The sequence below is a fragment of the Cyprinus carpio genome, chromosome B1 (genome assembly GCF_018340385.1).
Source record: "Cyprinus carpio isolate SPL01 chromosome B1, ASM1834038v1, whole genome shotgun sequence".
NCBI lineage: Eukaryota > Metazoa > Chordata > Actinopteri > Cypriniformes > Cyprinidae > Cyprinus > Cyprinus carpio.
In genome coordinates this window covers 495,264-511,077 of record NC_056597.1, presented here as the reverse complement: position 1 = coordinate 511,077, position 15,814 = coordinate 495,264, and the positions used below count along the sequence as shown (strand labels likewise).

The 15,814-nt window shown below is 34.3% G+C and overlaps 1 protein-coding gene across 8 annotated transcripts; it reads right to left on the bottom strand.

The window, feature by feature from the left end:
• Positions 1–1,853: 1,853 nt before the first annotated feature.
• On the bottom strand, positions 1,854–14,658 carry LOC109070907 (circadian locomoter output cycles protein kaput-like). Of its 8 annotated transcripts, XM_042716105.1 has the most exons (22): positions 14,541–14,613; positions 14,256–14,461; positions 13,490–13,594; positions 12,534–12,593; positions 11,827–11,975; positions 10,586–10,677; positions 10,292–10,381; positions 10,063–10,180; positions 8,809–8,922; positions 8,552–8,670; positions 8,312–8,394; positions 8,114–8,220; positions 7,877–8,024; positions 7,719–7,794; positions 6,665–6,815; positions 6,473–6,567; positions 6,248–6,346; positions 5,518–5,664; positions 5,228–5,428; positions 4,341–4,450; positions 3,989–4,238; positions 1,854–2,791 (listed from the first exon to the last, which is right to left on the bottom strand). In XM_042716105.1, exons 3-22 carry the CDS (start codon positions 13,504–13,506, stop codon positions 2,603–2,605), a joined length of 2,415 nt encoding a protein of 804 aa, XP_042572039.1. In that variant the 5' UTR covers positions 13,507–13,594; positions 14,256–14,461; positions 14,541–14,613; the 3' UTR covers positions 1,854–2,602. The 8 variants fall into 8 exon arrangements, with proteins under 8 accessions (XP_042572039.1, XP_042572037.1, XP_042572041.1 ...); XM_042716103.1 differs by lacking the exon at positions 14,256–14,461 and having other exon boundaries at positions 14,541–14,658; XM_042716107.1 differs by lacking the exon at positions 14,256–14,461 and having other exon boundaries at positions 5,518–5,652; positions 14,541–14,658.
• Positions 14,659–15,814: the final 1,156 nt, after the last annotated feature.

The following is a 15,814-nucleotide window of genomic DNA, read 5'->3' as shown; positions in this document are numbered from 1 at the left end:
TTTTTTGCGGGGAATTATTTGTGGCAACATGGTTTTGTAGTACTGAAGTGCACAGTATGAACAAAATGAACATGTTTTAGGGTTTAACACCTTAGGACTTATTTAACTTGTTTGATGATTTATTTTACTTATTTGATGATTCAATATTTTATCATTATTCACTCAACTCACTGATATTCATCAGGCCAAACACTTATCAAATTTCTGGGGCTGGAACCAAATAACCATCATATTCAAAAGTGCACAATCTTTTGGTTGCATACAAAAAAAAAAAAAAGGATACAGAAGGTTGAAATGTTTAGGGACATCCATATCAGTTCTCACTTCAACCTGTCAGTAGCTTTTTTGGGGGCATAAATTTTACATCATTTTTGATTGTACACACTATGAGAAACACTGGTTCCAACAGTAACAGCTAACGCAACTGAGGGTTTTAGTGCACAATAAAATCTTATAAAACCCACAACACAACACTGAAAAAAAAAATAATAATAAAATAAAAAATTGGACAAATAAGGGAAGTTGGGCATCTACTTTCAGGGGCATCTCCACTTTTGGAATTCCAAAAGTCATCAACGTCAAAATCTATTCAGTTTCCATATACCTTTAACAGTGCTACCGGTCTATACACAGCAAATCTGTTAACACGGAAGTATTTTGCCATATGAAAATAAAATTGCTTTGAATACTTCATATATAAAACCATTTCTGAGGTATATAGCCAACAAGCCAATGGGGAAACATCTAGAATGTGGAGTTACTGCAGCGTAAGAACTGATTGGTCATCGCTGGGGTTAATACACACAGTAGCAACCAAAACAGCGATACTGGAAGTGTCACAAACTATTACTGATATAATATTCTGCACTTTAAATTCTCTCTCTCTCGCATACACATACATACACACACAAACAGTTAAAAGGAAGATCACTTTAACTTTAAGACTCTACAGCTGCACAATAACCCTGCTCCGGGTTGTATTACAACTTTGGAACAAAATAGGAAGAGGACAATATAATCATTCTTTTCCTGAAAATTGGATCTAAAAGGTCCACAGTACTCTGGACTGTCCTCAGTATAGAAACGCTGTGCTCTGGATGTGGCTTATTGCATAGCTCCCAAAACCATGAGGGAGAACAAAGCAACTATGAATGAGGATTTCAAAGCTTATTTATGGTGTGTCATTCTCATCTGAGAAATACACATACTGTTCATGCACATACAAAGTAACTTAAAGGGTTCACCCAAAAATGAAAATTAGCCTATGTTTTACTCACCCTATAATCGTTAGTTATATTAAAAATTGTTCAATATTCCAATCTTTATCATTGCAGTCGGTGGGTGTTTCTGTTGAACAGCCCACAAGACATCAAATAAAGCATGCGCATGCATAATTAAAATGTGCCTCACACCGCTCCAGGAGGTGAATAAATTCCTCCTGTAGCGAATCCAAGTGTTTTTGTAAGAAAAATATCCATATTTCAAATGTAATAAACACTTCTCTCTAACAGAAAACATAGGATAACTCTAATTTTTGGGTGAACTAACCCTTTAAAAGACCATTAGGTACTCTGATTGGAAAAACATAGGATAACTCTAATTTTTGGGTGAACTAACGCCTCGAGGGTGAGTAAAACACAAGAAAACTGCTAATTTTTGGGTGAACTAACCCTTTAAAAGACCATTAGGTCACAATTACTAGAAGGATGGACTATTTTAGTGTGTACAAAAAAAATAATACAAACAAGTAAGGGGGAAAGGTGCACAAAAATGGACTACTATGACTCAGCTAAAAAGCAAATCAATGTTCAACAAAAAAGGGAAGTAGAATTTTTTTTTTTTTTTTAAACAAATTTTTTTTTTTAAACAAAGCAGCTAAATTTTAGCACTTAAAACCATCAACTTTAATTCTTCTGCCTCAAATGTGTGTGATAATTAGAACTAAATGTAAACTGGACATTTTTTTATATGTCAGAGACAATGGGGTATAATATTTTCCAAAAAACAAACAAACAAAAAACTAACTATATGTAAAGAGGCCATTGTCAGGGAAGGGTTAAAAGTAGAAAACATCACTATATGCATAATATAAAAATGTTCAAATTAAAAATAATACTTAAAAATGGAAATCATAAAACTGGAATTACAAATGAAAGTTTACACTTCTCATGCAGCATATAAAATATTCAGTATCTTCCTTTGTTCCTTTATGGTTGTGTATTTCTATTTACATGGTACACGAGACTGTACAGACTCAGTTCTTTGGGCTGTTCACAGTGAAAGACTGAGAACAGGGTTTCTGTTTGGCAAAGACCATGCAAAGGCTAGCAATCCTACGTTTTCTGCTGTTGAAATAAATAATGAGTTTGGCAACCACCTGTTGGTTCGGTGAAACGCTCCGCATGGTTGACATAGTGTCCATCTGGTGGTGTTGTGTTCCACGCAGCTGCCATGTTGAGGGAGTTCCTTGTCTTAAAATCTTCTAAGGTGCTTCCAGGAAGAGCGGTTTTATTGTAGTTTTCAAATGAAATACAGCACCAATAATCTCCTAGAGGAGACTAAGCTGGCTCCTCCATCTGATTGGCTGTTGTGTTCATCCGTGTTACTGAGACTGGGCACTAGTGCTGTCAGTCTGACGAGAAGGGGTTCCTTTCTGTTGTTTTTGAGTCTGTGGATACGGTTGCTGCTGCTGCTGTTGTTGTTGTGATGGAGGAAATGTACCTTGCTGCTGAATAGGGAAAGCCTGCAGGATCAGTTGTGTGGACTGGTTGCCATGAAGAAGCCGTGTGCTCTGACAAATACATAGCAGAAAATTAGATACAAGTCAAAAACTTTATTTAAAATTAAAGTTGACTGATATTTTCTTCTGAAAATAAATAAATAAATTGATGTTAGTTTTACATGGGTATCTAAATGGACATTAATGTGTTAAGAGCAGTGGTTCTCAAATAGGGGGCCCAAGTAAGTGTTAAAATTATGTTTGTTTCTTTATAATTTAGAGCTAAGATAAAAATAGAAGTAAATAAATTTATAAAAACAAGCATTTACTGTACAACACACACACGATTATTAGAATAAGTATTAATGGAAAAGAAGCCTCTTATGCTCATCAAGTGTAACAGTAATATTGTGAAATATTCAAATTTTAAATGACATTCTATTTTAATAATTTTTAAAACTTAATTTATTCTTGTGATGGAAAAGCTGAATTTTCAGCAGCCATTACCCCGGTCTTCAGTGTCACATGATCCTTTAGAAATCATTCTACTATGGTGATTTGGTGCTCAATTATCATCAATTAATACGGGTGCTCAATTATTAATAATGTTTTCATATTATCAATGTTGAAAAGTCCCCCCCCCCAGTATTCTTTGATGAATAGAAAGTTCAAAAGAATATCTTTACTGTCACTTGTTCAATATATATTTTTTGTTAATGGTTGTTACATAATGATTGTTAATATAACTAAAGTTTATATATACACACACACACACACACACACACACACATACATATATATATATATATATTATATAACATTAAAATAAAAACAAACAAATACAAAAACAAACACACACACACACACACACACATACATACATATAATTTAGTTTTATTAATCTCATATATATCATATTATATAACATTAAAATAAAAACAAACAAGTTCAATATTTAATTATTTGTTTATATAATTTATATAACATTTTATTTTTGAGATTATTCATTTTTAATACATAAAAATTAGTACTTGCAACAGAAGTACCAAAGGTTAGGTAGGGTATTTAAATATTGACAAAGTGGGGCTTTAGAATCAAAAAGATTGAGACTGGTTTAGATGGATTACCAGCTGGCAGTTTAACCCAGTAGAACTTCTTGGTCAACTTCATTAAGGCTTGTAAACTAGATTAGTATGAAGACTATGTAGAATGTCACATGGTCATAATTCTGAGTAGACTCAAAATGAAACTATGTGCATGCTTTGTTACCTGTAAAAATGGTTGCTGCGTCGCCCCCTGCTGTTGACTTGTTTGTAATGTGGTAGTTTGAGCCTGCTGCTCTGCAGTCACGGTTGACTGAGGCTGCAGTGCTATGGTCTGTGTCTGACCTTGTTGCTGTGCAAACGGGCTATAAGCTGTCACAACCTGACCCATAAACATTGTTGTGGGTACCATGACAGTGCCACACGCCATTGGAGCAGTCACAATCTTAGTGACCAACTGCTGTCCGGCAGGAAATCTGAGCAAGACCAAGAAAGAAATAATTACAGAATTAATTAAATAATACTGATAATATTTGTAGAAGGTGTCCTAGGAAAGAGAATGGGGAAAAGACATGCACCTGTTGACTGCATTTCCCTGATTTATTTTTGGTGCCAGACTGCTGGGTATCTGCACAACACTGGCATTGGCAGGCTGGCTGATCATCATGGTATTATACACAGGACCACGCTGAGAAAAAGAATGAGAGAGAGAAAGAGACAAAAATTATGTCATCCATTTAGATGATGTCACCATATGAAGTGGAGAACAGGATATTGTCACAGTTAACAGGCAATACACAGCTAAAGGTACTGGTAATTACAGTCAATTCTGTTAACAAATGTCACTCAATCTCTTTCTTATATCTAATTGCAACAGAGATGTTTAAAAAAAAATCATACAAGTAATATGCAATTATAAAATATAAAAGTGACAGTAAATATAAAAAAATATTTCAAAAAGATTTTTATTTAAAATAAATGTTGTTCTTTTGAACTTTCTATTCATCAAAAAATCCTGAAAAAAAATGCATCAGTTTCCACAAAAATATTAAGCAGCACAACCGTTTTAAACTGTAATGAGATAAGTTTCCTGAGCACCAAATCAGTATATAAGAATGATTTCTGAAGGATCATGTGACACTGAAGATTGGAGGAATGATGCTGAAAACTCAGCTTAACCATCACAGGAATAAAGTAAAATATTTATATGATATTTAATGAAAATTTTTACTGTATTTTTATTTAGTTAACAAATGCAGCCTAAGAGACTTCTTTCATAAACATTTACAACATTAAAACATTTGAATGGTAGTGTACATATATAATACAATTTTTAAAAGGACCTGATTTTACTATATCTGAGAGTTCAGATTTCATCAGGCATTGCATTATTTAATAAAGACTAATCAAGTGGTTGTCAGAGCAAATATTTACTGGTTGTCAAAGCAAAAATGATGAAAGTCACCTGTGTAACAGAAGAGCCCTGCTGCAGGGAACGAGGAGCCTGTTGCTGTGGAACAGTCCCACTCTGTGCTGTGCTTGTCACATTTTGGCCCTGTATAGCTACAACCCCAGTCTGTGCTCCAACCCCTAAAATGTTAGGCTGTGTTCCTCCAACTTGCGGCAACTGTACACTCAGTCCACCACCCGACTGCTGCAGTATCATCTGAAAGACACCATTTCAATCACATGCTTTTGATTCTTAATAACAGTAAAGTTGTCAATACCAATATTCACACAGTTACATGTGTGTACCTGAGTGCCCTGTCCATGCACCCTCTGGAGCTGCTCATGAATCTGTCTCAGTTCCTCCTGCTGTTTCTGAATGCTAGCTTCGATCATGCGTGTCCTTTGCTCCAATTGCTCCTTCAGGTGCTGCATTGCGTTCAACTGCGCAGAGAACTACACTCAGGAAGCACAGAAAAATAAACATCATGGTGTCATGGAGAAAAATCTAAATTAAGTCATTTAAATGATGGCTTATCTGATCTATCTGACAAACCAAAACACCAGGCCAAAAATAAATAACAACAACAAAAAAAAACCTACACAAATAAACAAAAAACAAACCCTAAAAAAACCTACTAACTAAACTAAATAAAAACTACGTAAGCCCGTTTCCGCCACTGAATAAACAAAAATAACTTTTTATCTCACAATTCTGACTTTTTTTTCTCGAAATTGCGAGTTATAAAGTCCAATTCTGAAGGGGAAAAAAGACTGACATATGAGTTTATATCTCACAGATCTCACTTTATTTCTCAGAATTGCGACTGTATTTCTCAGAATTGCGAGTTCATATCTCACAATTATGACTTTATAACTCGCAATTGCAAGTTTACATCTCACAAAAAAAGTCAGAGTTCCAAGATGTAAACTCACAATTGCGAGAAAAAAGTCAGAATTGTAAGATTTTTTTTTTGTTCAGTAGTGGAAATGGGCTTCCATAGAAAACACCTAAAACAAAACAAAACAAAATTCTTACCAGGGCATTAGGTTGAACCTGTTGCTGTGGTTGAGGTTGTTGCTGTTGGTTGATTTGGACCGGAGATCCAGTCTGATTGGTGTTCTGAGAACTCATGGACTATCAAAATAATGCCAATAAGACCACAGTCATTACTCAGCTGCTATGAGGAACAGACATATGTTAGGAATGCTTTGTAAGATAATTAAAGCCAAGTATTGACATTGATGAATATGCAAGTCTCACCTGGGTGCTGATAGAGGAACGACGTTGGGGTGTCATATCAACAGTGGCGGGCCGGGGTGGAGTGCTCACGTCCATCTGTAGCTTAGAAGGAGTTGCTAAGAAAATCATACAGATACAAGAGTTTCAAAACAGGCACAAAACCAGGAAAACACGTCAGAATAGCACACTTTTGGCTCAGTTTTTCATGCTTACAGGTGCAGGTGTTGTCGGAGACAGCGGTGTGCGAAGACTTGCGGGAGCTCCTTGAGGAGGTGGAAGGTGTGCGACTGTTACTGAAGCACTCCAGAACCTCCTTCAGTCTGGAGGTGTTTAACTGAGATTGAGAGCCAGAAATCTGAGACTGCTGGAAAGAGAGAGGAAAGTTAACAATCATTATTTGTAGTGTAACTGTTGATCAATGTTTTTTGTTTTGCAATGATGGAATATACGGAGAGCAATTGTTTTTTAACGATTTATCTTTGCCATTTTCGCCTTTATTATGACAGGACAGATCACAACTGACATTAAATTAATTTAAATAGATAAAACAAAACATCATCTAATTGTGACTATAACTCGTTACAACCATATAAAGCATTTACTGTATGTATATGTATATATATATATAATATATATATATACACACTATATATATATATATATATATATATATAAAAAATGTACATACATATATATATACACATACATACATACACACAAACATGCATATAAAATATTTTCAATTTTATTTTATCAATATCAAATCTGCCCTCTTGACAGATAGATTTTCTTATTAGAATAGTTGTTGCTTAATATTTTTTTTGTAAAGCGTGATCATTTTTTGAAAGATTCTTTGATAAATACAAAGTTTAAAACAAACAAAACTAAAAAAAAATGACAGCATTCATTTGAAACAGAACTCTTCAGTCAACATCTTAACTGTCATTCTTGATTAATTTAATGCATTCTTGCTGAATAAAAGTATTAATTTCCTTCTGAAAACAAATCTTACTGACTCCAGTCAGCAACTATATAATAAAAATGTTTTTACAATATAAAGTTAATTTACCATAAATAAGACACATGAATCTGTTAATCATTCAGTTAACCATCAATACTGATAACCTCACATTTGATAAACAGACATTTTTCACCACTGCAGGGAATAAACTTAATCACAGTCTCTCTTAGATAAGCCATTCAACAGCATGTACATTATACCACATTAGTGGACTATTGAGAGGTTACTATCTCAGAAGCATCTCACCTTATCTCTGGGCAGCTCAGGGGGAGATTCCTCTATACCCATCTCTCTCCTCTGCTCTGCTCGCACCTCAGCATAACTACAGACAAAAACAATTCTAAATAAAAACATAAACAAAGTCACTATTGGTATCTTCTTGGTTTGTGTAGTCATCTGTGTACCTCACAACTGTGTGCGTGCACACAATAAACTCTGGTCGTGAGTTCCACTGGTGATAGGTGATGTAGTAGTTAGTCTGGAGCCAAATCCACTGCTGCCCTTTAGTTAAAAAGCGATAATAACACGATTTCCCTTTACCAAACTGCATTACTGCAAGCAGACAGAGAATAAGAGAGACATATGAAGAATATGGGGCCAAATGAAAGTTTCAAATATATGTTAGTTTGTTTTAAACTCACAATGCTCATGACATTTGGCCAGCGAATGCAAGTCGTCTACATGATAATAGTCATAGCCTGATGTTCCCAACACCTCAAAGGGCATATAGCCAATGATAGGAGGTGCTCTGTAACACAAGAACACACAGATATCTCACTGAAGGAAAAACTGGATGTTACAAACATGAAGAAAGTGATATTGTGAGTAAGTGTGAACACCTGTGATCTAATAAGAGGAATTTCCACTCCAGACTGTGTCGAGACGTAAATTCTTCATTGGGCTCCTCCACCATGCACATCTCCTGTACACAATCAATAACAACAAACAGGTCAATATTAGAATGCTTTTGCTAGTAATGCTTTGTTATGATGCAGGCATATGGTTGCTTGCTTTCAGAGAGAGTTTTTGTAATGGAGATCTATTTTTGCTCTGGATTTTCTGATTGATTATCAGCTTACTTTGATGAATTGGGGTTTGGCGAGCCTCACAGTCGCAATAAAACAGACTTTATCGTCAAAGGCCGGTTGCAACGAGTGCTGTAAAATTCCCTCAAGGCCATTTCGGGTTGCAAGAGGCACTGGGAGAGCATTCAAAGTGGAAATTTGTGTTAAAAGAAATTGGCCGTCCATGTATTTTGCTTTGGGCAGTAACAAATGCAGGTAACATATGGTCAAGTATTTAGTCAGTTTAAATCAAGAGGAAAATAAACACTCACTGTTGGCGAGTGACTTAAAGTTGCCAATAAACTTCACATATTCATACACAGGCGGTTTCTTGGGATCCACAGAACCTCTGAGCATGTGACAACAAAACTCCATCTGGTTCTTGGCTGAGACAAACAAACAACAACGAAACAAACATTAGGCGCATGACAATATAAATTAAAATCACTCTTGTATTACAGTGAAAATATGCAGAGGCAGCAGACATTGGCACAGAGTCATTTTTTACCATCTCAGTCGGAAGCAGGACAGGACTATTAAGTGACAAAGCTTTCACTCTTTTACCAATATTCACTATATATATATATATATCTCACTGATTTGCTTCAAAAACAACTTAAATGGTAATTGTTTTAAATAAAATTAACATTAATTTCAACCAAACAGCAATTGCTGCCAAATAGGACTAAAAAGGTTCAAGTTCAAAGTAAAAACCTTAAATATACAAAAACAGAAGGAAGAATGTTATTATCATTTTTTTAAATTCAATATACACTAATCAGTTAATTGTGAACTAAAATTAAATCTGATAAAGATAGTTTTCTTGAATTGAAATAAAGCTGAAATTAAATCAAATCTAAATATATGAAAAACATAAATGAAAATTAGAAATGCTGCCTTTGAAACTAGCAGAAAAAAAGCTGAAGTAATGAAATTACTAAAACTAAAGCTGAAATAAAAAAATTAAAACCAAATAGAAAACATTAAAAAGTAATATAATTGACAGAAATACATAAAATTACTAAAACTTAAAGTTAAATACCAAAGTAAAGAAAGTATATGAAAAAAACTGAAAGAAAAAGAGAAAACTAAATATAAAAATAACACAGACACAAATTATAACAGCAATAAAAACACAGTTTTACCGCTTTCTACACAAAAAAATGAGCACGCCACACATAAACATACATTATCATTGCTGAGTTTTTCCCCCAATCAATTTAATGACATTTTGAAATGTTACAAGACAATTAGTCAAACTTACTCTAATGATATTTTTGTTACTGAAGTGTAGATGAGGAATGCTCTTAAAACATTTTTTAATGCCAGTCAAGAAAGTATCACACACCTAATCAATTTAACAACCAAATAAAAAGTTAATCGCCAAATAAAGAGTGCAACGCAATATTCACAATGTTGCTTAATTTTCGCCATGAATAATTGGTATATTGCCCAGCCCTATGGAGCAGGGAAAAATACCACAGCAAAACAGATATCTGACAGGGGGTTTGGGGTTGGATACTCACATTTGAGGTAATCAGAGTTGAGGTTTTCAATGTCTGGGTGTGAGGACAGCACTTTATAGACTTCGTCATGCTCCCCCACTGGTAGAAAGTTTAAAAGGTTCTGATCCACCAGGTCCGACTGAAGCAAACGCGATTATATATGAACATATGACAGATATAAAATGTTGCAATTCCAAGACCAAAAGAAATCTTTAAATAGACTACAAACAATCTGCCAACTCTCACTTACAGGCAAATGCTCAAGAAGAGATGTTACGCTTTCTGAGGAGTAAATGATGTTGCCGTCTGTCAGCATCACTATAAAGAACCCATCCAGCGCCTTTAAAAAAACATAAAAAGGCATTACTAAAAAAGCTCCAATCCATAAACTAAAAAATATAGAAGTGATGGGTGAAAAATGAAAAATATTAAACATGAATGCAGATGCAGTCATTTTTATTAGTGGAAACATCTTTCACAACAGGAAGAAACAGAAAGAGAAAAACAAATACAAACACACATATTGCCCAAAGCAGGCTCATACCTCTAGCATCAGCTGTGTAAACTCCTCGTTGCTAAGAAAGGGGGGTTTCCAATCTTGCTTGATCTCACTTGACTCAGATTGTGCAGCAATTTCTGCATGTGAACACAAACAATTCCTTAGAAACAGTTTTCCTAGGATCTGCATGTTTCAGTTTCTTAGAGACTACACTACCTTTAAAAAGTTTTGGCTCTGTAATCGAGTTACCTTTAAGAAGTTTCTTATGCTCACCAAGGCTGCACTTATTTGAAGAAAAACAATAATATCATGAAATATAATTACAATTTAAAATAACTGTTTTTACATGAAATACTTCAGTAGTATGCTGCTTTGTAGTCACTTTACCCCATTATACTGTATATTTAAAGGATTAGTTTTTATTTAAAGACCCTTATTCCATGGCTGGGATCATGTAGAACCTTTTGAAGCTGCAATAAAACTTCAATTTGGAACTTCAACCCATTGGTTCCCATTGAAGTTCACTATGTGGAGAAAAATCCTGGAATGTTTTCCTCAAAAACCTTAATTTATTTTCGTCTGAAGAAAGAAAGACATGAACATCTTGAATGACATGGGGGTGAGTAACTTATCAGGAAATTTTTATTCTGGAAGTGAACTAATCCTTTAAGTCCAGTTATAACTATATTTATATATTTAACTTAGAAAATAAAATATCTGGAAGATATTAAAATTCAGTGGTGAATGGTGATATAAATATGTATCTAGAGTTGGGGGTTAAGCATATTGCACTGTGGGATTCTGTACAGTATGATGTGATTTATACTGCACCCTTTTGGCATTTTTGTAGGTCATCCAGGTATACAATGCATACAGAAAATTAGCATATTGCTCACAACACATACTGCAGAAACTGCAGAGTAGCATGATAGTAGAGCTGCATAATAAATCAAGATTACAACTTTTGCTGTGATAAATTAATTACATATACATACATATATACATATATATATATATATATATATATATATATATATATATATATATATATATATATATATATATATATAAAAAATAAATAATTTAATAATTGAATAATATGCAGCAGCAGCAGCAGCATTAGAACCCATCACATACATCAAGATTCAAGATTTTTTTATTTGTCACATACACAATTATCTATGTACATATACCATATGTGCCATATACACATCTACTGTGTGCATGGGTGCTATGGCAAAATAATACTACAGATCTGTAATTATTACAGTAATTAACTGCCTCACCTTTGTGTTTGCACAGGTAGTCTATGCTTTTCTGCAATATTGTAGACTTGTCCATCTTGCGTGTATTTCCAGGCAACATGGTGCCAAGTTCTTTAATGAGGACATTGAACTGGTCTCGCCTTTTCTTCTCTGACTTATTTCTCGAAACTCTGTGATTAAAGATAATAAAGTTGAGAAAACAAAGCATTAGAGAAGGCTGGAAATGCTTATTCATCACTTTATTAAGCACATCCCTTCAGACTTGCTGGAAGAAAACTACTACTGTAAACATTAACCTTTAGACCAACAGCAGAAGCATGCAAGCATAACCCGGAAAAATAATGCTTTTAAACAAGTCAGTGTGTTTTATGATGCGTTTATGATATTGACATTTTCAGTTATTCTTTTCATGGCTCATAAGAAAAGTGAAAAACATAAGCCATATTAATAAGTCCAGTTCAGATGTTGAAGAACTGTAAACGTAGAAAATTTTTGTTTTAATAGCAATGCAATACTGCGATGCAAGAATACATCTTGTGGTTTTCACATACAAATACCTATGTCTCCAAGTTAAACAAACATTCTTGTTGTATTCTACAAGTTGGGACCATTTCATTATCACAAATATGTGATCTCTATGTTTATATCCATTTATATTACAATAATACTTAATGAGTTAATATTTAATTGTTCATTTTAGAACAACTAAAATCAGCAATTTAACTCACCGTTTTGCCTTATCTTTCTCATCTTCCTCCATCAGCTCATCAAAATCACTACAATCATCCCTAAAATAGGACACGCATTTACTCTCTGTGATGGAAAACCATTTTTTATGTTCTGTAACAGTTACATGTCTATGTCATAAATTATTTATTTTTATTATTTTTTATTTTTTGCATATTATTACAGAGAGAAAGAAACAAAGCCATGTCCTTCTAAAAATAGACTAAGGCCAACGACAAACTCCTACTGTACTTTTCTTTAATATGTCAATGCAGAAAGTGGAACACTGAAAATGCATGGGTGTATATAAAATTGTAATTACGTTTTAATAAGCAGGTTGTTGATATATGCATGAATGAATTCATACATTAATTATATCAAACTAAATTTTCTGTTGTGCTACTAAAGCATCTAAATTATTTTTGAAGTACCATTTAAATGTTTGGGGAAAGAATTAATACCTTAATTCGACAAGGATGCATTAAATTGCCCAAATATGACAAAGAAATCTATAACATCACAGAAATGAAAGATTCCTATTGTTATTTAAATGCTGTTCTTCTGAACTTTCTATTCAGTGAAGAATCATGAAAACAAGTATCACAGTTTCCACAAAAGTATTATTCCAGGAAAAACATATCATTTTAAAATATTGATAAGAAATGTTTCTTGAACACCCATTCAGCGTATTAGAATGATATCTGAAGGATCATGTGACACTGAGCTGCTTCGCGATCACAGGAATAAATTACATTTTAAAATATATTACAATAGAAAACCGTTATATTAAAATGCAATAATATTTCTGTTTTGACTGTACTTTAAAATCACTAATTTCAGCCTGGCTAAGAATGTTTCGAGTCTTTTTACAAAACAAAACATTAAAAAATCTAGCTGAACCTGATCTTTTGAACAATAGTGTGTGCGTATTGTTGTATGAAGTTGGTTTGAGCTCTACCTGTCTCTGGAGCTCATGATAATGCTGTCTCATGGATCAGTCTGGGGTTAAAAAACCTGATGCATTGGGAAGACATGGGTGAAGAGGACCTGCCAATGTGAAAGCCTGTGGACATAAAACATTAGATGAATAAAACAGTGAATTAACAGTGTAGTTTAATATTGTTTCTATGACCCTGTTCTTGCTACAGTCAGAGGTGAAAGGTTCATTGATGGACACACAGAGCTCAGGGCCACATGACCGCTTACTCAACATAAATAGTCATCTTTACAAAAGATATAGGATACTGTATATTCAAACTTTTACTACATTTTCACTTGCTGGTTCAAAAAGTCACACTCACTCTGCATCAGACCAAATCATTACTGAATTTAAAAGCCTCTAATGAAGTGCATTTCAAAGTATGCAAGTTAGAAAGGCATCTCAACCCTCAAACATGCTCATCATTCCACTTCAACCCAATAATTACATGGAAACTGCAACCATAACAGCTGTAATAACAAACATACCGATCATTCATTTACATCAGTCAAATCCTACAAACAAGGACACTGACGCAGTGAGAAAAAATCCTAACTGAACCAAACGAGTATGTCATAAAGAAAAATGAAATGTCACGTCAGTGCATAAGTAGCAACTTAAAGAGATAGCACTACTTTTTAATACTTGTTAAAATCTTACACTCTCTCTGGGTTTTCCTCATGCACAGCAGCATATGGATCGCGGAACTACCGCATTTATCAACATTAATAAATGTGGTACCTACCTACATAAAAACACATCCACACAGGCGCCTGTCAGATATAAGCTCCTTGGCTCAGCGCTGCGTTGAATAATCGGTGCACTAACTAGAAATGCAATGCTGAAATTCATGCGCGCACTTCCTCGAGCGAGCGGTCTCGCGAATGTGGGTCAGCGGGCCTAGTGACACGCACGCGACGCGTAGAGGAAGCTCCTCCCGATCGCCGCATTCTGCACACCTTTAAAATGCGTGTTTACTCGGTGGTCGTATCAACACATACATTATCAGCTTAGACTTCTCGTCTTTTACCTTCGTTCGGCGGCGGTTCGAGGTCAATCTCGGTTTCGAACAGGATGAAAACATTTAGGCCAAGCCTACTTGGAGTCGAAGTCATGCGCAGTAGCCTCAATAGTGTGTTGGGCCACTTGAGCGCACTTCTTGAAAAAGTTAAATACTGGTGCGCTATGCCTATTCTACGTGCACTATTTGCATAATTTTGTACATGATTTTATTTCAGTGCTACCTTTTGGCAGCAAGCATACTTTAATTGCCTAGTATTAAAAGGTGAAGTGGAGTAAAATGCAGTGTTTGATAAAACTAATCAGACGGTTTTTAATTGCAAAATTAATATTAAATAACAAGTTTAAAATTGCCTAAGGAGCCAACAAACCAGTACTCAGGTTGTTTGCAGATATTAAACATTGACGGTCAAATGAGAACACAATATTCCATATGTTTTAACATTTCGTTTAAATGTCTTGTTTGATCATTTAAGATTAAAATATGTAAAAGTTAGAACTAAGCATGCTGGTTTTTACTTTCTTTAATGGTTTATAATATGAACTAATACAACATACAGATTGTTGTTATTGTTTCGATTTCATGTTAAATAGAAATAAGGTTGGTTGAATTTAATTAAACATAGGATCCTTACAGAGATGTTTTATTTTTAAATACAGATGGCAAAACAATTTAAGTCCCTTAAATCTGATGACTTTAAAATGATTTAATTTTTATGACTTTTATTTTGGAATAAATTGTCGTCTTTTGTTGACGTCAGTAGCTGCGCCTGGGTGATAGTTTTAACTAAGGTTTATATCCCAGATTTCCTTATCAGTTGCTCATCCTTTTGATACAACGATTGGAAATATTTGTTTTTTATCTAACTCTTGTAGTCGGAACAGGAAAATTAGACAACTATTTCAAAATGAGATTGTTTCTCTCCCATACATTGTGTCGTACTGGAATGGCCAGTTTGTTGATATTCCATGGAAGAAAGTGTGGACTTTGTCATCTAAATATTTAATAACCAATAAGGTTAAGGATGTGTCTTACAAATTACTTCATCTTTTCTATCCTGTGAAGCTTTACTTAAAAAAGATGTTTCCTGATATTGACACTTTATGTTCTTTTTGTGGTGCTGAACACGAATCCATTTCTCATCTCTTCTGGGAATGCACATATACAAGTCTGTTCTGGGAGAATTTTTGTATCATTGTTCACACATTTTCATCACAGAGTTTATCTTTGTTATACAAAGATGTTTTATTTGGTCAGCACAACTTTGATAAAAATGGAAAAAT